We start from the raw sequence: 23,625 nt of genomic DNA on the forward strand, positions 1-23,625 counted from the left end.
GTCAGCCCTGAATGTGAGCAAGGCTTTGGCAACACATGTTACAAAGGCTCCTGAGTATGAGGCCAGTGCTGAGGACATCAGAACAAAAGTGTAGCTCAGCTATTAATGGTCTATGTGCGATTCAGAGTTAATCAAATAAAACCTTTCAAATGTGGAACTCTGGAGTAGCAGAGAGTCTAGGGTCGTATAGGCTCTAAAAGCTGGATTGCCTTTTGCTGACAGTGAAACCATATCCTCACTTCTGTGAATCGTTGCAAAGGAAGGACATTGGTGGGCACAGACTGACTGTGTAGTACCTTGGGGCCATTGGGGCTCTCTGTTGAAGGCAGGAGGTGTATTTGTCTACATTACAATCAGGTGCCTTCATTGGAAAGGCCCTAAATGTTGGAACAGGTATAAAGATGCTTTGAAGCCCCATTTTTTGAGATTGAACATGCTCTTTTGCTCTACAACAGCTCCCCTAACCTCACCTCTACTCCAGTCCGTAATATGAAAATAATATTTTTTCTTCCATATAACACAAGGTTGGCAGATAGAGTTGTAATTTTGTTGTTGTTGTTGTTGTTTATCAATAGATAAAGTTTAAACTTCATGCCTCAGCAGTTTCTTAGCCATATGCCTACGAAAGGGGCATCCTTGTCCATGGAAACTGGAGGTGTGACCAGCTTCTATCATTTAAAATCAGAGAAGTGGTCAAAATGCACCTTACACCAAACATATTTTGTGCCGTATCCATCAAAATTATTTGGTTTCTGGAGAAAGACTGAAATTTATTTTGATTGATTAGTTGAACTGGGGAATACAACCTACAAGCAATAACTCCTTTTAAGAACTTGTTCAGCTAGGCAGCAGTTGGGCAGACCTGTTTTAACAGAGATGTTTACTATTTTGAATAAACTCCAGAATAGGAGTATTTCTTCCAAAATCTGACTGCCTCTTTTATTAGCTGAATAGAATTTCTGTTATTGTTTACTGTTTGGTGCTCTGTTTGGTGGCCAATGGTAATAAAATAAACAAAATAAACAAAACCTCCTAACTAAATGAAAAATTACTTCTATGCTGTTACTTTAAGTATTACAACTACGATAAATCCACTTTCCACAGTTATATTAGTTCTGGAATAGTGTAAATATTAGGGACTTATTTCTTTTAAGATCTGCTTCTTAAAGACTGCAGTTCACAAGCACAATCTAAAACATAATTACATCTTTACTGTCAAGAAAAGGAAAGCCTTTTCACATTCTTATAGAGATTTTGTTAGCGTATGGTTTTAGCTGAAACTATCTTATCTGTAAATAAATTTCAATTTTATGGTTCCAGTTATATCACTGTCCCAAATTTAATCTATTCTTAAAAGAATTGCTGTCAGAAAATACAAATAGGTGTGTCTGTCTCTCTCTTGATATATGTACAACATCGTGGGAAAAAAAGAGATAACTTTTGCAAACAAAGGAATTTTGTTATTTCTTTATAACAAATCCCTTTATGATTTTCAAGTAAATTAATCCTTAAACCAAATGGCAACTCAGCCAAGCACACAAAAAATGTTTGATGGTGTCATACAGTCTCCATTTCCTACATGGACAGTGCAATATTCCCCAAAACCTAGTTTAGAGGTAAGAATGTCATGTAGAACAGTGTTAAATGCCTTGCACAAGCCCAGGAAGATGACATCTGTTGCTGTTCCCTTATCCAGCAATGATTTATGGCTTCATCATAGAAGACCACCAAATCTGTCAAGCATGATTTGCCCTTAATGAGGCCATGTTAGCTGTCACCAATTATCTTGTTTTTCATGTGGCTTAGCATAGTTTCCAGAAGGATCCTGCTCCATGATCTTGCCAGGCACTGATGGAAGTGATATGCCTATTATTGCACAGTCTTCCTTTTTTTTCTTTTTAAAAGCAGAGGATATATGTCCACTTTTCCAGTCACTGACAACTACAAGTCTTCCATAATTTCTCAAGTAAAGTGAATAACTTAGCCGCCTCTTCAACCAGGCCTCTCATCAGATCCCATGGACTTGTGCACCTTCAGGTTCCTTATATGTTCTACTACAGTGAGTTTTCTACATTCTCCCAGTCTCTGCCTTTGCCTTCTGCATCTCAGGCAGTCTGTTTGGCACACTTGCTGGTGAAGGCTGAGGCAAAAGAGTCATTAAGCACCTCAGCCTTCTCCATGTTCCAGGTAACCAGGTCTCCTTTTTCTTTCTGGAGAGACTGAAAAATTTCCCTAGGTTTCTGTTTATCACCAACATATCTGTAGAAGCTTTTTTTGTTGCCTTTGATGTCTCTGGCCCTATTGAAGTCCATCAGGGCTTTAGCTTTCCTGATCTGATCCCTGGCTTCTTGAACAATCCCTTTTTATTCCTCACCTGGAGGAATTGCTTTTACCACTTGTCCTTGCTCTCACCCTCCATAGGGTTTTTTTTCATGTCTGAGTTTGTCCAGGAGATGCCTGTTCATCCACACAGACCTCCTGGTATATTTACCAGGCTTTCTCTTCATGGGGATAATCATTCCTGAGAATGGAGAAGGTGATCCTTTAATACCAACCAGCTTTTCTGGGCACCTCTTCCCTGCAGGGTTTTATTCTATGGTACTCAACAAAGCAGATCCCTAAGGAGGCCAAAGGCTGCTCTCCTGAAGTCCAGGGTAGTGAGCTTTATATGAACCTTCCCTGCTTTCCTAAGGATCTCAAACTCCATTTTGTGGTCCTTGCAGTCAAGGCTGCCCTCGAGCTTCACATTTCCCTCCAGCCATTCCTTGCTGGTGAGCACAAGATCCAGCATAGCACCTCCTCTCCTTGGCTCCTCTATCACTTGTAGAAAGAAGTTATCATCACAGCATTCCAGGAACCTCCTGGATTGGTTATGCCTTGCTATTGTCCCTCCAAAAGGTGTTGGGGTACTTTAAGTCCCCCATGAGGAACAGGCTTGCGAGCACAAATTCATTTTTAGCTGTCTGTAAAGAGCCTCATCAGCACTTTTGGGACAGGGAGAGGTTAGGAACTAATTCAGAGAGAAATTTCCACTTTGAGAGCACAGGGCACACTGACCCCTCTTTGTCCTATTCTGTGATTAGCACCTGTGGGCCGATGCCCACCTTATCGTGAGAAGTTTGTTTCCCACCAGGATTTAAACTGAGAATCAAGAGGCTCTCTTCTGGATCATAAAACTAAGTAACTATCGCCAGTTAAAATCTTTCAGTAATAAGAAAATATAATTTAAAAAAATAGAATTGTTTATCCAGACCAGCTACACAAATTGTTTACCACAGAGAGATGAGGGCTTTAGTCCTTTAACTCGTGTTCCTTATCTGCTTGCATGCCATTGAAACACAGCTGTAATTATTCTGGTATGATCCCTCTACGAGTTGTTCTTTTATTTAGGAAAAATACTATGTGTGAGTTGTGCTTTGAACTGGGGCAGAGTTCTCCTGGGATGATCATGTAAATAAACATACCGTACAGGCAGGAGTTCCTTGAAATGCATCAAAATTAGCAGTCAGGTTTCAAGCAGTAACAAAAGTCCTTTGAGCATCTCATGGCTACTCCTGCAGATTTTGTTTTAGCCAGCTCAAGGAAGCTTACAGCTCGCTGCAACCTCAGCCCTTCCCAATGGCCTGAAACATGTTCAAAACCAAATTCATATCACATGAATCCAGATTTTTAAAATAATGAATATAAGAAATTTTAAGACTACAAAATAAAGGAATCTCTGAAATATAACTTTTCTTTTTGCCTCTTTTGACTGATGTGTGTATGTGGGAAGGAATGATAAACTGAAGCCAAGGAGAGACTGAATATAGAGGTAGATTATTCTTTTGGGAGATAATAATACAAAACAACTGTGGCTCTGGAGTAATGATAACTTGCAAAGCTTATTTGTTTTGAGGGGAGAGATTTGACAATTTTTGAAATCTCAGATTATTAACTATTCTAAAAAGATTTATCTTTTTATTTCTCTCACCGCTATGCTTTACTTCCTTCATAAACATGGAGTGAGTAGCTGCAGGGAAAACCAAAGCATACCTAAATTTCCGGCACCAGAGGTAAAACTGTGGTCAGTCTTTTCATGTGCGTATCTTTTAGAGGGGGTCTTATTCGGTGTTCAGTCCAACCACATAAAGGCCAGACACTTCAGCCAGCTTGCCACTCTGTTTTTATTCCAACTCCAAAATTCCGTGGGAATCAGATACCTTCTCATGGAGTTAAAAAGCAATTTATGTGTCAACAGGAGCAGGTTTATCCTATGCATATCTTCATCCCAATACACTTGGATTCTTGACCAGGACAGAATTCCATGCCCTACCTCCAGGACACTTGCTCCCAAGCTGGGCCATATGAGACCTCATTGTTGCATCCCCTTTTGCAAGCTATGTCCCTGATGGTATCTGCCTGCTGAGGCAGCCCAGTCTCCTCATCCCTTCCCTCATCTCTGCTGCAGTCACTGATACTTGTTTTTTTATTCTGATTTATTGATGCTCAACCTTGCCACAAGTGAAATATTAAACAATTGAACAGAGCCATCATTATCATCCTGCAATGAAAAAGTCTGAAATTTTACATAGACTTCCTAAAGAGAGACACAGAAAAATAAACCCTAACTCTCCAACATAAAACACAACTCTCCAGAAGGGGTATCTTCCTGTTACTTCAAGCAGAACTTTCTGATAGACTGGATGTTTAGAAAACATATGTAGGAAGGAAGCTGTGCTTGACTTAACTGTCATCTTAGTGTTCATTTTGTTTCATCTCAATGTCATCTCAAGTCGTTAATGAATGTCAGAAACACTGACGTTGTGTTGGACCATACCTGTGATCCCTGTCAGTGAAACCAGTCTGTACAGGCCACTGCTCTGTAGCTGATGAATGATCTGAATGAGAGAGATACTCAAAGAGAGATACAAACTTTGGATCTGCTCTTGTAGAATCTTGACAATGTCTTTTTCTGTGGTGGGTTTCCTTGAAGCTACAAGAGCTTAGGTTTTAATCTGTCTTCATCTTTGACTGGAAACAACTGCCTACTTGATTTAACAAAGTTAAATAAATGGGACCTGAACATTGTGTACTCAGAAAGTTTACTGGTGATGTTGCTAATGAATGGGAAGCTTTCTCAGAGGACATAAACCGATTGTTGCTTTTTTCCCCAAAAATCATTCCTGATTGGGCCTCCATCTGAACAGCTGCAATTTCTGTTCCTGTGAGGTTTTCAAACAGACAAAGCATGAGACCTTCCTGAAGAAGCCATCTCCAGCTGTCATCATACCCATCCCTCAGGTCACTTGCCACAGACATGCCTTCTCCTTGCATCTGTAGCTCCAGTTGCACGTGGCTCACACTGAAGACGTTCCTTGTCATGCAGGCACCCAGCTGAGATGCAGCCCTTCCCAAAGTGAGCACAAATCATGCCAGCTATCTCAGTCTTCCTTCACCTGTTTCTGCAGTCATGTGGCACTGTGTTACATGCTCCTATCTGCTCTGTTGCTGTCCTGAATGTGTGCTTTGAGAAAAAGCAGTGGCTATGTAAATACTCAGAATAGCTGAAGGGCAGTCAAATGGACCTGCTACAGCAAGCAAACAAGGGGGAAAGATAATCTCTGCAAAGTCTTTGGCTGCCATGATTTCAGGCTTATAATAGTGTCCATTGTTTATTTTTATTTCCTTATTTACTTGCATCTTTTATTATTTATTTTCCAATCTCCTCATATGTACCCCCCTTATACCCACAGCCTGGTGGCTTACTGGTGCTGTAGCAAAATTCTGTTACTCCAGGAGCTGTAGGGAAAAAGGAGACATGCTTTTTGGGGACAGGCAGAGCGGCAGTTCCTTTGGTGAGCCAACTGCCTTGGATATCCTGACCTCAGTGGTCTAATACAGTAAGGATTTTATGAAAAGGAGAAACTCAGGCAAATTACCCATACCTGTGTGGCTGAGAAGAAACTTAGGAAGAGGTTATGCCATCAGTCTCCAATACTTGGTCACAAAAGGTTGTCAATTACAGTGGACAGGTCTAAAAATTATGGGAAAAGTTAAGTTTATGTGTTTTAATGTTCTGTGTGATTAATACACATTAACTGACTGTTGTACAACCTTTGCAACTCTTGGACTAAATGTAACCTCCTTAAAAAATTTTTTTAAGACATCACTTCCTTAAGATATTTCTAAGAAATGTTTTGTTCATTTCCTGAACAAAGAATAACAACAACAAACTGACAAGTCTACAGTATAACGTTTAATCTTCTTTAAAAACATGCTGTTTGCTCTTGAGCTGGCTAAGCTTTATCAGCTAGGATACTTTTTGGGTTTTTTTTCCTGGCATCACACATATGAAAACTATGACAATATGATTCAAGTAAAGACTACAATAAAGCTGCAAGTTTTTCAGCTTGGCTTAATTTCCTAATCTGGGCAATGCTTGAATCATATCCATCTATCATGCAGACATGCTCCTTGGGCTAAAACAAGTGTCTTAGATAACTGGAAAGGCAACAAAAGGTTTTGCTACTACATAAAACCAGATCATACCAGCAAGCTGCAAATGGCTGGTTGTCCGTTCCAGGGAGAGTCATACCATACAAGGCCGCATCCATCCTGCAGCAGAGCAGAATCTCTTGTGTTTGCTGAGGACCACACCTCTCCTTTGTTCTGCAAGAGGATTCTCTCACAGTGAAAACCCACGTAGGAAAACTCTGCATCAGTCTGAGCAGAGGCAGACTGTTTCATTTGCCTAATGGAAAATTAAATACTACAGCCTCACTCAGTAATACCTTCCAGGAGGTTGCTTATTTCCAGATGGACTTACCTGTCATACAGTTTGTGTCTATAGCCCCGCTCTGCATTTGCATGTTTATGCACAAATGGTTAAGGGCATCTAACATTAACATGCCTACTCACACTACAGCCGTGTGAATAATATTTTTTTCCATTTTTTTGAAAGCCAAGAGAAGGCCTGCTGGCAAAGGAACAAGTCTTTCTAGAATCTCAGTACCTCATGTCCCAGTGACCTCTTTGCTAACGCTGGCAACAGTGCTGTGCATCAGCAGGCCAGACCCAGACATGCTGGGTGGCCTGTACTAGCTGGGTTAGAGCCAGGTGGATGCTCAAGTGGCACAAGAATACAACAGCAAGAAATGCTATGTTTGGAGAGGAAGAAGGGTAGACAGGACAAAAGAGGAATCCCAGAGCATTTTTGACAGCAATCATTCTTGCACTTGTGTCTCTTACAAACTCAATTTTATCAACCCAGGCAGATGCCTGGGAGGATGCACAAACAGAACAGGCTTTGCTGCTCTGGGAGGCTTTCCTTCTTGTAGCTGCTCCATTGAGTGACACAGGGGCTCCAGGTACCTGCCAAACAGCAAAATCCCATTCACTGCTGCATCCAAAGCTCTAGATCTGCCTAAAAACCTCACCCTTTTTGTAACAAGGTAACTTTTTGCAATGCAGAGAACAAATCTGAAATGCAGCCAGTTACTCTAGCATCCCAATGGGAGAGTTTGGGGGTAACATCTGACTCACAGATGTGATGTGCAAAAAATGTTCATTGCACTCTTTTAGTAGGCATGGGCTGGTTATATGTAGATTTGAAGAACCAACCTTTTGTGTTCATGTTTTTCCGTGGCACAAATACTGAATGGATAGAGGGAGAAAATAATTTCATATTAATAAGTAGCTTCAGCTCTAAAATGTTAATGCCTCATGGTCTTCAACCCGCAAAATGCAAAGACTTTTGGCAAAACTTCAATTTGGCAAAGATTTCAATAAAAGTGACTTTGATTTCAGTGGAATTACACTAGGGATCATTAGTGGCTGTTTTCTAGGGCACAGAAGACCATAATTACCCGGAATAGTCCATATCCAGAAGTGTTTCACAAGAGCAGGCACATTTACTGGAGGAGGCTGTCTTGGGTCAACTTTTGACCTTTGTTTCTTCTCAGGATTATCATCTTCCTTGAACTCAGGAGACAGAGGAGTACTCCACTTCAGCAAGCTTTGCTTTTAAGGAGAGATAGTACTAATTGCCCCTAAACATATGCAAGTTCAAAAAACACACAAAGTTTATTTAAGGGACTACCTCAAAAGGTAGCAGCACAGCAAGGACTGGGCTTTTTCTCTTGTCATAAAAAGTCATGATAAGTCTGGCAGATGCATCTGGGCCTTAGTTTAAGACACTGTCACACTATATGTAGGACTGCAAATTATTATTCTTATGAAAAAAGTTTATGGAAGTTGTTTCAAAATTGACAAGACTGATGGTTAGAACTAATCAACTCACAAAACAGGGAGTGAAGAGATGGCATGGAGTAAGCATAATGATTTATGAAAAGGATGCTAAAAGGTTTACTTGCTATAATAAAATGTCCTCTGATACTTAAACTTTTGATGCAACGTTAAAGCAAAATGCAGCACTAACAGTAAAGGTTCTCTTTGCTTATACAGTATTAATTCTACTGTGTGCATTTGAGAAGCTATGCATTATTTCCATGCTAGCACTAAATGTAAGCAGCTTAAAGCCCTCAGGCTTCACTGTCCTGAAGCATGCAAGTGGAATAAATGTAAGCATGTAATAAATGTTAGCATGTAAGATTGCAATGCACCACTTTTATCTACCATCACTGTGTCTGCTGCATTCAGGCATTTGGCACTTTCTTTCTGTCCTGTCCAACAGTTGTTCACTTATTTATGTCCTCCCTACAGTCTGTTCACATAACTGGGACCTGGTTTTTTCAGTTTTTGCATGATGCAGATGTCAGTTGGTTTTCCTATGCTTGAACAAACTAAACAAAGTGAAGCTGCAAGTTATTTCTACAATCCCAATTCTCAGTTCTGTGCAGAGAAACAAAATCACCTGAGAGCACTGGCAGCTTAGAGGATCTCAAGCCCAGTGCCCTTTCCACTTTAGTAACAGAAAGCCTTTTTAATGATGTGATCTAATTTCTGCTGAAGGACTTAGCCCTGAAGAAATTGTTCTCTTGCAGTAAATGAAGGATTACTTATACCAGACGGTATAAGTCTGGTATAAGTAGCATAACATAGCATAGCTGCTGCTCTGTCAGTGAAGGGTTTCTTTCTGAAAGTACAGCATATTCACTGTATTCACGGTAGTCACAATATTCACATATTCCAGTATGGCAATGCCCAGTACAAATACCTGTATTTTTACAGTAGTGTATGTTGCCACACTCAGAGCTCTCTATCATTTGGACAATATCTAATCATACAGCACAACTGTAGTGCATAAAGAAGCTTTCAAATGAAGAGAGGAGTTAAATCTCATAGCAGACAATGAAGGAGAAACAATGCTGAAATACTGTCTTGTGGCTGTTTTAATCACAGCTGTTAAGCAAATGCACAATATTGTTGAACAGGAGTGGCTCATACAGGAACGTATTTCTGGGTTCCATCCTCATGCAAACCTTATTTTAGCACACTTGGGAAGCACCTCCTATTCTTCCTGGGGTAAGATTTTGCAAGATTTTTTTAAGAAGCATAATCCAAATTTCATAGCTATAGAGGACAGATGGTAGCAAACTCTCTTTTGTTTCCAGTCTGCATCTGGCTCTGGTTTGCATCTGTCTGGGTTGCTTTGATGTGGGCTGTCTAATATCCAGGAGCTGTGCCTGAGTATTCAGCACAGCTCTACCAACGCCTCACTGCCCACCCTTGGTTTCATCATATGTACCAAGGCCTTCCCTACGTGTTTGTGATGAAAATGCCTCCTTGGGAAATGTTTGCTCAAAGCAGGTGAGAGAAGCTTCCATCCCTGCCCACTGCTTCTCTCCTACAGCAGTTATGTGGCCAGGAAGAAAATGCTTCCTGTACAGCAGATGTGTGACCAGCATCCCCTGGTGTATGCCTGCCTGTTAGCCTATTGTATCCGCAGTGAGTGCATAAATACACACAGCCTCAGCAGCTTGGCAAATAGACTCTATGCAGTTTAAGAAATACATTTATAAATGTTTCCATTTCTCGGTTCTCTTCTCTGAATTCCTCAGCATAGTATTTAACAAATATCTTAATTCTCATCTTAGAAAGGAGAGCTAGAAACATCAAAGCTTTCAGTTTTCCTGTTTCAGATAAAATATGCTGACATTTCACCCGAGGGAGGATTTTTAGTAGATCATAGCATTCTTGTCTCTAAATATGTCTTTTAAAATGCCCATTGATGCTTTCCAGTTTCAAATTCATGCTATCAATAGGTTTAAAAAAAAGGCTTTGAGGGGAAAGAAACCATGTTATTTTGTAGCTTAAGTGTTTCATATAAACAAAGACCAAAACAAAGGCTGTACAAAATATCTTACTTTTGGTGTACAGCAGTTGTACTGAAGGGACTTGCTTCTCTGTGTGAGCATCAGCATGGAGACTCTGTAAAAGCACGTTGAGAAAAGCCTCAATGCCTCCTGGAGGAGAGGAGTTACTGTTAACTTAATGTCTTCAGTGCCAGTGCTGTCCAAGCAGCACTTTGTCAAAGCCTTTATTTATTTATTTATTTTTGCTGGAGCCATATCTGAACCAGGTTTAAAGCAGAGAATGCTGTCTTCATCTTTAGAATTTGGTCTTTAGAAACTTAGGAGTTTTTTCCCAACTGAGTGTCAGTCAAGATTTCTGATTCAAGATCACAGCTGAGTAAGATGCATGCAACGTAGTTCCTTGTGCAGCTGGTCCATGTTTGAAAGATAAGGCAGCAATTTGCTAGAGAGCAGTCAGCCCTCACTAGGCTTTGCACTGGATCTAGCCCAGCAGGTACCTACTGAGCTGTGCTATTGAGACTTCAAAAGCCAAAGTGCACACTGTTAAAAGTTTAGCCTCTCAAGACCTGTAAATCCATCTTTGTGTTGCTTTGTTTCTTCGTACATGTGATGACTTGAGAGTCCTCTGCTGAGGGGACATTTCTATAGCATGGTGAGTTTCAACAAGGTGACGAAAACTCTGGCTGGTAATCAGCTCAGCTGAACACAAAAATTTCACTACCAGCACATGAAATGTGGCAGAAAGTACTAATAGATGGTAGTGCCACAACAAGGAGTAGCAAACTGCAGAAACTGTGGCTAGAGATAGCCAATCATCCTGTTTTGGCAACTAACAACTTGGAAGCCATGAGCAAAGCTGAATTCATCAAGGTAAAGTATGTCACTAGCATCAGCAGGTCTTAGCTATTGAACATGGCTGCATGGGACATGAGCGTGAGACCTTTTCTGTTATGCAGAAGTCCTAATTCACATAGAAATCACTTTAAATCCACCTAGACATCCTGTCATGTACAGCATAGTTAAAAACAGTGAAAGCTTGAGTAATTTATAAAGTATAATTTGTGTGTACATTTGTTATTGCTTTATGTCTGCTGCCTTACTAAAATCTAATTGCCTGACATCAAATAGGTCATGGACAGACAAAAATAGTTTGTGCATAGATACTATGTCTATATATATATACACACACTCAAAAGCTAGCAAGAAAACCTAGTTTGTCATGTCAAAAATGTTTCTATTTTAGGCAAGGTTTGCTTGCTGTTGGTGGTAAATGTTTTCGCTTTATACGTAGTTTGCACAAATCAGGTTCTATTCCAGCAACAAGCATGGCATTCAAAAGACATATACAGCATGTTTTGGCTGCCTCTGAAATCCAGCTTCCTTGAACTGATGATTTCCTGATTAACTCTTCTTTGCAGAAGAGGAGCTGGTTCCTTGAACTAGCATTGCCAATCACTTTGCAAATTCAAAACCAAGCCTCCCCTTTACTAATCAATTAAAGGGAAAGTTTGGATAGCCCCCTAAATTACCATTTTTTCATCCAGCTCAATTTCCTTCTTGCCAAGGGGCAAAGTCCTGTTTAGCTTTGGGCTCCTGGCATTCCGCATCCTATCTGCTGCATTCCTCTGTCATATTTAGACCAGACAAGGAACATAGGCTTGTAAGCTGTGTAAAGCATGGCTTTTAACCAGACCACCTCCCCTGGTGAACTACCCTGGATAAGCTGCAGCTGCATTAAACGAGGTGAGGTTGTAGCCGTATTTTCAGTGCAGAAATCTCAACAAAACTCCCAGGAATAATTCTGTTGGGTGAAGGATATTGATGCTTTTTGCAACAGTGTTGCTGTGTCCTGGCAACCCTTCCACAGTTTCTGAAAGACTTTTGTCCATTTGTTCTAATTTTTGTATGCTGAAGAGATGATTTGCATGCTCATGTTTATGTATACATGTGTCTGTCTGTCTGCCTGTAAATATATGGAAACACATATATATATATGTTGTATAAATAGAAAACATCTTTGATTGATTTAATAGGAGAGTAATTTTATACTCCATGAAAAACATTACATTTAGAGCACATTGATCTTTTGTTTTTAAAGCTTTAAAAACTTTATGACTTTAGTCCTTCTAGCACATTATTTATACTTTATTAGTCACAAGAAATCCACACTTCAGTTCAAAAACTTCAGTTCTTCCAGGACTTGCTGATTTGCTAATTTTAAACTCTTGGTTTTATTAGGAACTAAAAAGAACTTCATGTTAAGGCACTGATAGTAAATAAACTGTATACTGTGAAACTGACACTCCTCAATGTGAAAGACCTGACATCTAAATAAACAGCTGATTGTTTGGCTGTTATCAACTGTCTGAAGCAGTAAGCAGAAATTCAGCGGGCACAAGCTAACATTCATTAACAAAGACAGCTTCTTCTCAATCTTCAGATAGTTTTTGTTCAGTCTATACCTAAGATACGGGATTTTTTTACATTGCAGTCAAAAGCTCTTCGGGAAAAATGGCTGCTACAGGGAATTCCTGCTGGCTCTGCAGAAGAGGAAGAAGCCAGAAGGAAGCAGTCAGAAGAGGATGAGCTGAAGGTGAAAAAGCTGGAAGAAAACATACACAGGTAGGGACAGCTTCCTTTAGCTTTGCCTAAGAACAGTCGCTCCCATGAAGGCTGGAGATTTTCCTTGCCCAGGTCCCCATCTCTGGCAGCAGCTGATGGCAGCTGTCCAGGCAAGACTGTAAAAGGCAGTCACACATACAGCCAAATACACCCAACATTTGTCTCCTGGACGTCCATGTTGTTCAAGATGAGTCAGTGTGTTATCTTTTGTTTAATGGACTTTTATGGATTTCTTTCGTGAGGTAGCTAAACAGAGGGCCAAGTTCCCCCTTCAGGTGCATGTGTATGACTTGATCAACACCCAATAGATTCTCCATTTCTTTACACCTCCTACAGCCAAAATGAGTTCAAAGAGGGAGAGCATCCTTTTGCACTCACTTCACTGGTGCAAATGACTTCTTGAAATGCACCAGCAGATGCCACCAGCAGATCAAATACTTACTGCTTTCAAAAGCAAGGTTTGTGTGTTAGAGTGATTTCCTTTTATCAGTTTCCCATTGTAGTCTGAGTTGACATTTGTCCTCTTTTTTGTTTTTTTTTCCTTGTTTCGTTACTAAGGGCTCTAAAGGAATAAAAGGCTCATAAGGAAAGTGATTTTAATCCTCATAGGGCAAATTCCAGAGCTGCTTCTGCCATTTAGGTTATGTCAATTTAGAGTTTTTTCAGCTGGCAAAAGCTGGTGAAATTTGGCAACACAAATTTTACAAATACATCAGCTGAGGCTACTACAGAGAAAGGGGAATAGGACCAGCAGTCCAAAGGTTGAGGTATTAACTTCATATCTGGTGAACTCAATTTGCCTTATGGCAGGTTTCTTGTGAAATTTCTTGGAGAAGTCATGAGAATGTTTCTCTGGGGATATAGACAAGCAGACCTACCCTAAGCCCGGATAATGCTAAATAACTGCTATGTGGAAGATATTGATCAGCATAAATGTAAGAGTTACCTCGTGCTACTGGTCCTTGCCCTGTGATTCATGTTAATTGAAACTGGTCTGAGAATGTGTATTGTTCTTTTACGTTTGTGGTAGCAGAAGGCAAGAAAACTTTTTAGATTTCATATGATATCTGATATTTTACTTCATAAATTAATACTGTAAATGGAAAGAATACATGGACTGTGCTTCAGAAATATGTACTGTAATACATATTTCATCTAGTGCTGAAAGATGCTAAGAGCCCTGACCCCATCCAGAAAAACATGTCAGAGTGGCTAATTTCAGCTGAGTTCTACCACTGAAGGCAGTGAAACCTCTTTGTTTAACTAGTTCAAAGTGTAGGATGAAGGACAGTGTAAAACCTTGGCTCCTATGGCTTGCTTTTTTGTTTCCTTAACTGCACCCATGAAATCAAAAATTTGAATATTTGAAAGTAACAGAACTCTCTTCTTCTATGACCACTTATCTATCAAATGACAGGTTTCTCCTGAGTTGAGGTGACATTTGTGTGACAGCCTCACTAACAAACTTAACTTCCCTGTTGTCTTTCTAAGGGAATTCCAAAGCCAGTAAAAAAGTATTTTAATTTAAATGAGAAAATATTACATCTGAACTGTAGAGATTAGACAGCAGAGGTTGAGGTCATTAATCTAATTACTCTTATATCCATGACAACATGGCATATCCAGAGCCCATCAAAATAGGCTAAGAAGGTAAATGGCTGTAGAAGGACATCAAGCACATTATGCTGAGGAATGAAGTAGAATGGATTCATCCTGAAAGTATTTTTCTTGCTGTCTGTGCACTACATTTTCCCTCCACATTCCCAGGAGAGAATCAAGGGGGTGGATTACAGGGAGATTGTTCATCTGTTCATGTTTGCAGGGAATCAGTGGCCCTTTGGAGGTCCACTCTGCACTATCAAGGGGAGCCCTGTAAAAAAGCCCAAACCCTGCCAACAAAGGTGACAGAGAACAGACTAAGCTGGTTCATGAGGAGGATAGAAAATTACTTCAAGACCAGCCCTAAGGCTGATTCCACAGGACCATAAAGCCACTGTGCCATGCAGCTTGCATATTCATTAGTGTCACACTGCATCATATGGGCAAGAACAGAGCAGCTGCAGAATCAATATGTCTGAGAAAAAGTATTGGGACACACATACTGGAAAAAAAATACAAAAATACATAATATATTATTAAAAATATATCCTTTCCATTTCCTTTCGGATCAGGATGAAGCTAGATTGTGAGGAACAATGTCCAGCACATGCTGGCAGCCAGTATCCATGACCCTGCTTTAAGAATGGGAATTCATCCCTTTTCTCTGGCAGCAGAGCATCCTGTCATCATGACAGAAAGCACCATTTCTTCTACACACACTGAAGCAGTCAAAAGGGTTCCTTTTTCATACCCCTGCTTTTATTACATGAACTGCTGTGGTACAAGAGAAGTATCTGTCATTATTTGCAGGCCAGCTGTACCAGTAGGTCTGAGAATCTCAGTGAACTGTGGTCCTTAGAAGAGAAAACTGAGAGTGTTTGAGGCCAGACTAGCATTCCTAAATGAGAATGTAGCCTTATGAAGGTGGGCTCGTGTAGCTGGTGGGCTCATGAGGATGTGTGCTGTCCAGAAAAGACCAATGCCTTTTGGAGAAACAGTAAGGCTAGCACTGGGTTTGTGGATGGTCTTTAAGGCCTTTCACATCACACAAATTCTTTGGTTGGGTATTGCTCACTCTAGATCAGTTTTAAGTGACTTTTTCACTAAAATAATATGTTTTGCAAGATGTAAACATGCTTCTAATGCTTATTCTTAAGATAGTGTTACCAGTTCTCTTTTGTGTGGGAAGTGTTTAATTTCAACTGAGGCAGTAAAAATGCATAAGAGTACAGACTGCTTCTTATTTATTAGACTTCTGTGCTATTTTATCATGATACAGGAAATCATATACTTCAGCTTGTAGCTTGCAAGGATATGTGCATGACTCAGCTTAGACATGAGTAAGTGTAATGATTTAATGAGCTTCCTCATCTGCAAAGGCATTTTGAAGAAGAATGTCTACATTACTCAGCATTTTTGTGCACTTCATGTTAAGCAGTGGAAAAAATACCAGCATCAAAAAAAAGAGGAATAAAACAGAACAAATAATGAAATGCAAATAATTTAATGCTATTATAATGCTGCTAGTTAACATCAAGAGGGCATAGAAGTACACAATGTACATATAAGTTAAAAAAAACAAGCAGTGCAAGGTTAGGACAAGATGCTGGCATATGAATAGTGTAACTGTGGATTACACGCAGAACAGTGATTTGACAGCTGGGATCAGTTTAATATGTTTAGAACCCTTGTAACCAAGAATGCAAAGTGAAAATCAAGGAGTCAAAAGAGCTGAGTGATTTTGGTCCTGGATTTCCAGCACTCCTCACTGCCTGACTTCAATCTTCAGAAAAGCACAAGATGCCTCATGTAAAAATCCTTTGTCTCTTGCATTTCTTTTAAAAAAGTGGTTGATCCAATTGACCTAATGGACCTAATGGAACTTAAGAAGACGGAACCCTTTATTCAACATTCATGGAGTCTTTAGTGGGCTGGATGTCTGTCAGTAGTGAAATAATGTTGCTAAATGTTTGAAACCTGGCAGGAAGACTAGTGGCAGGATTGTGTCAATGTCAGAGTGAAGCCAGACATGGATATCTCTTCACACAAACTTTAAAGTTATTTAGTTTTTTTCATATAAAGATCCTGGGTCAGTGGTAGAGGGAGGCAGATATTTCTGAGTTATCTTTCCCATTGTTACAAAGTACAGAAGTGATCCCGTTTTTTGCAGCGACCTTAGATTTGAGTAAATTGTAGTAAAGGAGTCAAAAATGAATTAAAAGCATTTCCCCTCCCTTAAACTTATTCTCCAAATCACAGACCTGAAACATATTATTTGGGATAGCATTGATAGAGATTTCCAGTAACTTCCACAGACATACCTGTGATAGTGTGTTGTAGGTGAAACAAATGCTGCAATGTGTTGCATGCCTCCCATTGTTTGGGGGTTTTTACCACATGACGGTCTGGTGTTTTGTAGCAGTGAATGGAAAGTTGGGATTTGACATCTGAATATTACACAGGTAATGTCCACAAAACAGACCAGCCCACTCCAAGCCTGCTATTCCTTCACAGCATTTCAAATGCCCCCAAAATTCTTTTGTTATATCAGATTAAATTATAGCTCATAGCTGGTGGCCTGTGTTTACTGCAAAAGATGAAGGGTTTTTGTTTCTCTGAAGCTTTTGGGTAGCATGGAAACAAGAAATACTCTATATCTCCCTGCTTGATGATGAGCACTTGCATGAAGTACCAGGACTGGACTTACTGTCGTTCCTGGACTAAAGAAAACCATGAGATAAATGTTCAGCAAAGTGGCATATCCCTCCAGTAATCAACAGTGCATTTGTTCACCTTGGATGAGGAGGTGCCCAACAACTCCAAAGAGTTATTCTTTTAGCCATTTTGGACATGTGGACCAGGCAGACAGTTTAAACCAGTGGATTCTGGATCCCCAAAATGTACACGCAAGAGCCACTTGTGGCACTTTGGTGCTGTGACAGCTCTTGCAGGTGAAGCAGTGCAGGAAGAAGCCAAGGAGTAAGCGGATCCCTTGCTCTTTGCTCAGGACTGCCCAGCTGTCAGCACATCCAAGGTCCTTATGCTTGCAAAAGCCCTTTGGGGTTGTGAAATGCTTCACCTTTCTGCATGCTGGTGATAAGCCTTTGCTGTATCACCTCTAGGAGAAAACTTTTCCATGGTGGTCCAGCACAGAGGGACAGCTCCAGTGTTAACAATGGGAAGGTCTGTGCTTTGGCCCATAGGGCATGAGTTCTGTCCTGGGGCAAGCACACCCTTGATGGTTGTTGCTATCTTGCTGATGTGGGCAGGTAGAAAATGTATGCAAAAAATCCCTCCCTCCCAGCAACTCCCATCTCAGAGTGCTGAACTGAAAGATGCCTAATGAAATGAAGTGCAGGAGAAGCACAGCTTCCAAGAAAAACACTTAACCTGCGAGACCAACATAGATGCTGTCTGTAAGCTTGCTTGACACAAAATAGATGCTGACTGTAAGCTGAGTAAAAGCTTACCACCTCTCCCAAGCAAAAGGTGCCTTGGCTATGCACTCTCTTGTTCTACTGTCTTTGGTCTCTGTCTGCTTACCAGTATTAGGCATAAGTCCAAATCTAAGTGGAAGCAGATGCAAAATATGGTAGAAATTCTTCAAACATGGCAGAAACATTGTCTTCTCCCATTACTGCAATTGAATCTTACAGGTAAATGCTTAGATTTGAGTTCTGTTAGATAAGCTGCCCTAGGCCATGAGAATAAAACCCTCCCCAAGCTGATTTGATATGCAGAAAATAAAATCTTAATATATCTTATTAATAGACTATGAGTGCCTAACAGATCTGTGATGCCAGATGAGGTCTGTGCTAAAATCTCTTCTCACTGAAGAGTCCAGCATGTACAGATTCATGGTTCAGCTGAGGTTGTTGCAGCTGCTGCACCTTTAGCATTTTCTCTCCTTCAGGCATCCATTGTTTCATTTCTTTCTAATGCCAATGTTTGTTTCCAGCATCTTCTTTCCATGATAAAAACCTAGTATGTTTCAGACTGGGAACTCTGAAACATACTTAGTCTATCTTGCACTGTCACTTACAGTCTTTCCATAACAGAAAGAGAGAGAACTTAAGACAGATACAACTGCACTCCTTCAAGAGAAGGATCATCTGATGTCAAAACCAGCTGCCCAGACCTCCCCTGTAGCAGACAGTGTAAGCTGGGACCAGAGATGCCATAAACCTCTCCCTAGCCAGGTCTCAGCCATTTCCCTTCAGTCTTAACCTCCAGAGAGATGTGAGCAGTTCCTGAAATTATGCTAGTGCAGAGAACAGTGTGTCTTATTTTGCAACTTCACATTGATGGCAGATGGAGAAAATTATCAGGAGCATTGTTATTCAGCATTTTTGGCTTTTATGTAGACAGCCAGATATCAGCAAGCCTTCAGTCCACCTCCATATGCTTCCCATCTAAGCAGTTCTGTTGGGTGAGCTCTGTAAGAGTGAACTTGCAAGAATATCTCCTCATGGCCATGTAGTGTCTTCAATTTCTGCTCACCTTGTGAGGGACTATCAAGCTTTCTGCACAGGAGTAGCTGTTCATCCCCAAGCCTTCTGTCTAGCTCTCCACTAAGACTGATCAACACCAGCTCTCATGTGCTGCAGGTCCGCAGATTCCAATTTCAGCAATCCCTCAGAACGGTGGTTTCCAAAAGAGCACAACATTCACCTCCCATTGTGCTCTTGATGGGGTTTATTTATTATATATTATGCATTTCTTAGAAAAACAGAGACCAAAACAAAACCAGACAAAAAGCCTAACAAACCAGGAAATTGCAGGTTTTCAAAGGAACCTATTCTGCAGTGTGATTAGAGAATTTCTCAGAACTCGCATGATGATGTAAGAAAAGCAATGAGCTAGGGTTGCTGGGTGGCAATGGATTTGAAGTTTTTTCATATGGTATAATATATTCAGACGCAACACTTAAAAAAAAGAAACAACAAGCCGACACTAAAAATAATAACACAGCTTACTACTTCAGCTCTGAAACTCAACTCAAAATAGTAGAATGCCATGCCAGTGCCTTAACAGTTGCTTAAATGCTGGTGTTCTGAGTTTAATAGTAGCAATCTCTGGCTCTTCCACAACTCCTAGGCATTGCTACCTCATAATAACTTAATTATTCCTATGCATCTTACAGAATAGAGAAGAGGATAGACTCTTCAGTTGGAGTACAGACTCCCTCCATACCAGCTGTGTCTGCTCTCCTTAAATATGTGTACCATATATGGATCTTGATAAAGACACCCATTTGCCTAATTTGAGAGCCAGATATAAAAGAAATCCCAAAACTCTGCCTGTACATAGCAAAGTATTTTCCTCCTCTAGTCTTTCTGACACTTCACTCATGTCAGTGTGCTATAGATTTAGAGACATACTCCCTGAGAACAGAAGCAGGCTGTCAAGGTGACCTGGCTTCAGCTAGGGTGGAGTTAATTTCTTCTCATGGTGTTTCATCTCCAGCTGGGCTTAAAACCACCACACAAGGATGCATCTTTTAGGCAAGATAACAATTGTAAAGTGCCATCAGTTTCTACATGAGTTAATACCAGCTCACATGCTTCACCCTCTTGTGAAAGGGGCAATACCTCTAGGTCAGGTTCAGCAAGATAAATGCAATTTCAATAACTGCAGCCTTTCAATAAAATGGACATTTTGTGCAGGCTGGGTTTCTGCTGCCATACTAGATGAGACGTAGTGAAATATTATCAGATGAAAAACTCCTGAGCCTCCTTGGCTTTAACACTTCAAAGTTAAAAAGTGCACATCTCTTAATGTGATGGGGTTAGCCAGGTGGGGAAATCTCTTCCTTACACATGCATTATCTTATGTATTGAATCACCACTGATGCAAAGCCATCTAGGATCCTCACACCTCTTTTAAGCCTAGTAAAACTGACAGGGGTTTCCTGAAGCAGTGAACTGTGTTATAACATGAAGTGTGGGAAACTGTTGAACTTCATTACGTCCGAATTAAATATTAATCAGGATCCAAATGGGACAGTTACATGGTGTAAAACAAAACTGACCAGAGTCCATTCTTTTCCTTGTTATGCTTACTTTTGTTGGAGTTGTCTGGTTCGTTTACTTTCCTTGTATGCCAGCCCTAACACAGCGTAGTACAGGTGAAACAGCTCCTTACACACAGTTGGTTCATATAGCACCTGGTAGATGACCAAAAATAAAATTGTGGAAATTCTATAACAGGAAGACAAGTTTGTGTGAAGGTAACCAATTTGTGCACAATCCATGGACATGGACATGACAAACCAGGAGTGTATTTAGGAAGAGAAGGCAGAGAGTTAGGCGAGAGCATGAATTTGTTTTATTGCTTTACAGGATCATTAGTCTCTCTCCAAATTAAATCAGAGGACTTCTCTCTTCCCTGCCAAACCACTCTTTATGTGCTGGACATAAAGAGACCAGAACATCCAGTGTGTGTGTGTGTAGATAAAATTCTGAGGTCAGGACATGCAGTGTACATGTACACATGCACACACATGCGGTCACAGAGCCAGGGAAGACACAGGTGCAATTCTAGTCCTCAATATTCCATTCTCCCAGAGGGCCAGGTTCATCCTGTTGAGATCTAGTAGCTTAAATAAGTCACCTACATTGAATCACCATCTCATTTGGCCCCCCATGCAGTCAGTGAGGGAGCAACATCACCTCTGTGGCCTGTGTAAGCCTCTCTCTCTCTCTCTTGACTTCACGTGGGTCAGTTAAGTGCCTCAAGGGCAATGTGTGGAATTCAAGCCTTGATGTTTCTTCCTGCACAGGCACCCTCTACCGGGCCTCTGGGCACTACCGTGATGCAAATATTCATCAACATCATTATTTATGTGTCTGGTGCATCATCTGTTTATGACATTTTTTGTGGCACTTGGTGCCATTATCTAGTTGAGGTGTTAGAACATGGGTTGGACTCGATGATCTTAAAGGTCTCTTCCAACCTAGAAATTCTGTGATTCTGTGACCCCGGGCTCTGCCCTGTCACTCTTGCTGATCTCCAGCACTAACACGTTCATCTGCAGAGCTGGACTAGTGCTGAGTAGGTGGAGGTGAGGCAAGGTGCAGTGTCTGGAGCCACCCAGTGGGCATTGGTAGTCTGAGCCTTGATTTTAAAAAATCCGCACTCTGAAAAGCATGTCACCTTCCCTGTAAGGTGTTTTAACTCCTGCAGTACGTGAATCCTAAGGCAAAAAGTAAAGCAAATCCCCGTCCTGGTCCATTGGAGGCAAACAAAGACTGGATGTGCAGTATGGAATCCTGATTGATAAGAAAGGGGCACATGTAATGAATTTCATTTAAAGAATTCACAGTTTAAGAAAAAAGTCCCAAGGCATGTTCAGGCATGCTCAGGAACAGACAATAATGGGCTTGCACATGTATCATGGTCTCCCTTTAAAAATGCAAACAAGCTGTAACAGAGAAGCTCAGTGCATTCCGAAAAAACTGTAGACATCCAAGAATACAACTGATGTGGTCAAAGTAACAGCAAGGAACATTCAGAGCGCTTGGACCAGCATGTTACAAAGGTAAAACATGCTCATTGCCCTGCGCAAACACAGGCTTGTAGGTTGAAATGGTATATGGCTCTATAGGGTAAGATATTGAGGAATCAGGCCCCAGCACCAGATTGCAGTAAGAAGTCAAAGTACAGAACTGACTTGGTATGACATGTGCACAAGGGCAGCAGAACCCATGGGGGAGAGATAGGGACTGATAAGTGGAGGCAGCAAGAGACTTTACACAACATATCCACATGGATTAAAATAATTTAAAAGTAAGACTTGCATGGCATCTGCTGTGACCTGTGAGGCCACAGGGGAAAAAGGACTTAACAAAGATGACAGGAGTACTTTCAAGCAACAGAGGAGGGGAAGAGAAGGAGGAAAGAAGGAAAACTCAAAAATTCTGCAAAACCAACAACATAAAATATTAGTTCAAGGTCTGATAAAGCACAGCTCTACCAGGGATTTCCATGTAATCAATACCCAGAGCTGCAACTAGGACTCCTGAACAAAGCATGTTGTGCGCTGCAAAGTTTGGTCAGCAAGGCCAAGCAACTGCAGTATTGGATTATGACTTTAGAACATCATTAATGTCTTAGAGAGAATACTTGAAGTGAAAGGTAAATTCTAGTTTACCAGGCATTAGAGTCAGACCTGGACAATGTTCATGCTTCTTTTTAGAAGTCCTTCAGCCAGTGAAGACTACCTGATGCACAAGGAGTCATAGCTATGAGATAGTGGAAGACAGGTATATACTGAAATTGGTCCTCCTCGGTGGAGGAGAATCTGTGGACAAGGGTCTGATATGCTCTAGGTGCCAGTAACATGTCTCTTCTGGGGCTTAAATGGGGATCTGTTCTCCCTTCTCTGTAGCTGTCAGTCTACCTCAGGACACATTCACCTAAATACAGTACCAGAGTCCTAAGAAGACAAGTAAATTCAAAAGCAAAGTACTTGTCAAGGAAAAGACTATCTGAAACAGATGAAGCTGATTCTGAATAACTGGATCACTGGTGAAACTTCAAAAAGCCGTAAAAACATTTGTTAGATTGTATATGGTCTGAAAGACCTGGCAGAGCAATACCAGGTTAATTTCCCATTCCCAGGAAAATGCATTTATTCTTCACGTGAAAGTTAGTTAAATTATGCAAACTCTATTCTAGAACATTTTTACTAATGCAGCTAAACAAGCAAAGCTTCCCTTTGTGGACTGATGTTTTTACCAGCAAAAAGTTAGGACTCTTAAATGCAGTGACTTCTGTAGGCAGATGTTATTGTAGCCATGTACTTACCTCTCTACTAGAATACATACTGAAATAAAATGTTTTTAATAATAACCTACCCTCTAGGCAAACCAGCACATCAGTTTGCAGTCATTGCTAGTGGAGAGAGTCACGGGGACCAAGTCTTTGCATCCTGCACTTGTCTAGACAATGTCGGCGGTGCAGAGCATTTCTCTGGGAATTGCTTCAAGGAAAGAAATCAGCCATGAGAGAATGAAGTGTGGAATTACCCCTGGGTTAAATTCTTACCTCTGCCAAAGGCTTCTTGCATTATTTTAAGCAAAGTACTTCAGCAGTTCTTCCACATCTCATACTCCAGTATTCATTTGTGCAATTATCTTTCTCACACATT

General features: G+C 40.7%; 1 protein-coding gene across 4 annotated transcripts in view; it reads left to right on the forward strand.

Moving 5' to 3' along the window:
• The window catches only part of PALM2AKAP2 (PALM2 and AKAP2 fusion), a 264,975-nt gene that overhangs the window by 52,231 nt on the left and 189,119 nt on the right, over positions 1–23,625 (forward strand). For all 4 annotated transcript variants that reach the window (XM_066569518.1, XM_066569519.1, XM_066569520.1 and 1 more), the window contains exon 3: positions 12,745–12,875. In XM_066569518.1, coding sequence (XP_066425615.1) covers positions 12,745–12,875 — 131 coding nt within the window. The remainder of the gene's footprint in view (positions 1–12,744; positions 12,876–23,625) is intronic.

This window comes from Molothrus aeneus, chromosome Z (genome assembly GCF_037042795.1).
Source record: "Molothrus aeneus isolate 106 chromosome Z, BPBGC_Maene_1.0, whole genome shotgun sequence".
NCBI classification, from domain to species: Eukaryota; Metazoa; Chordata; class Aves; order Passeriformes; family Icteridae; genus Molothrus; species Molothrus aeneus.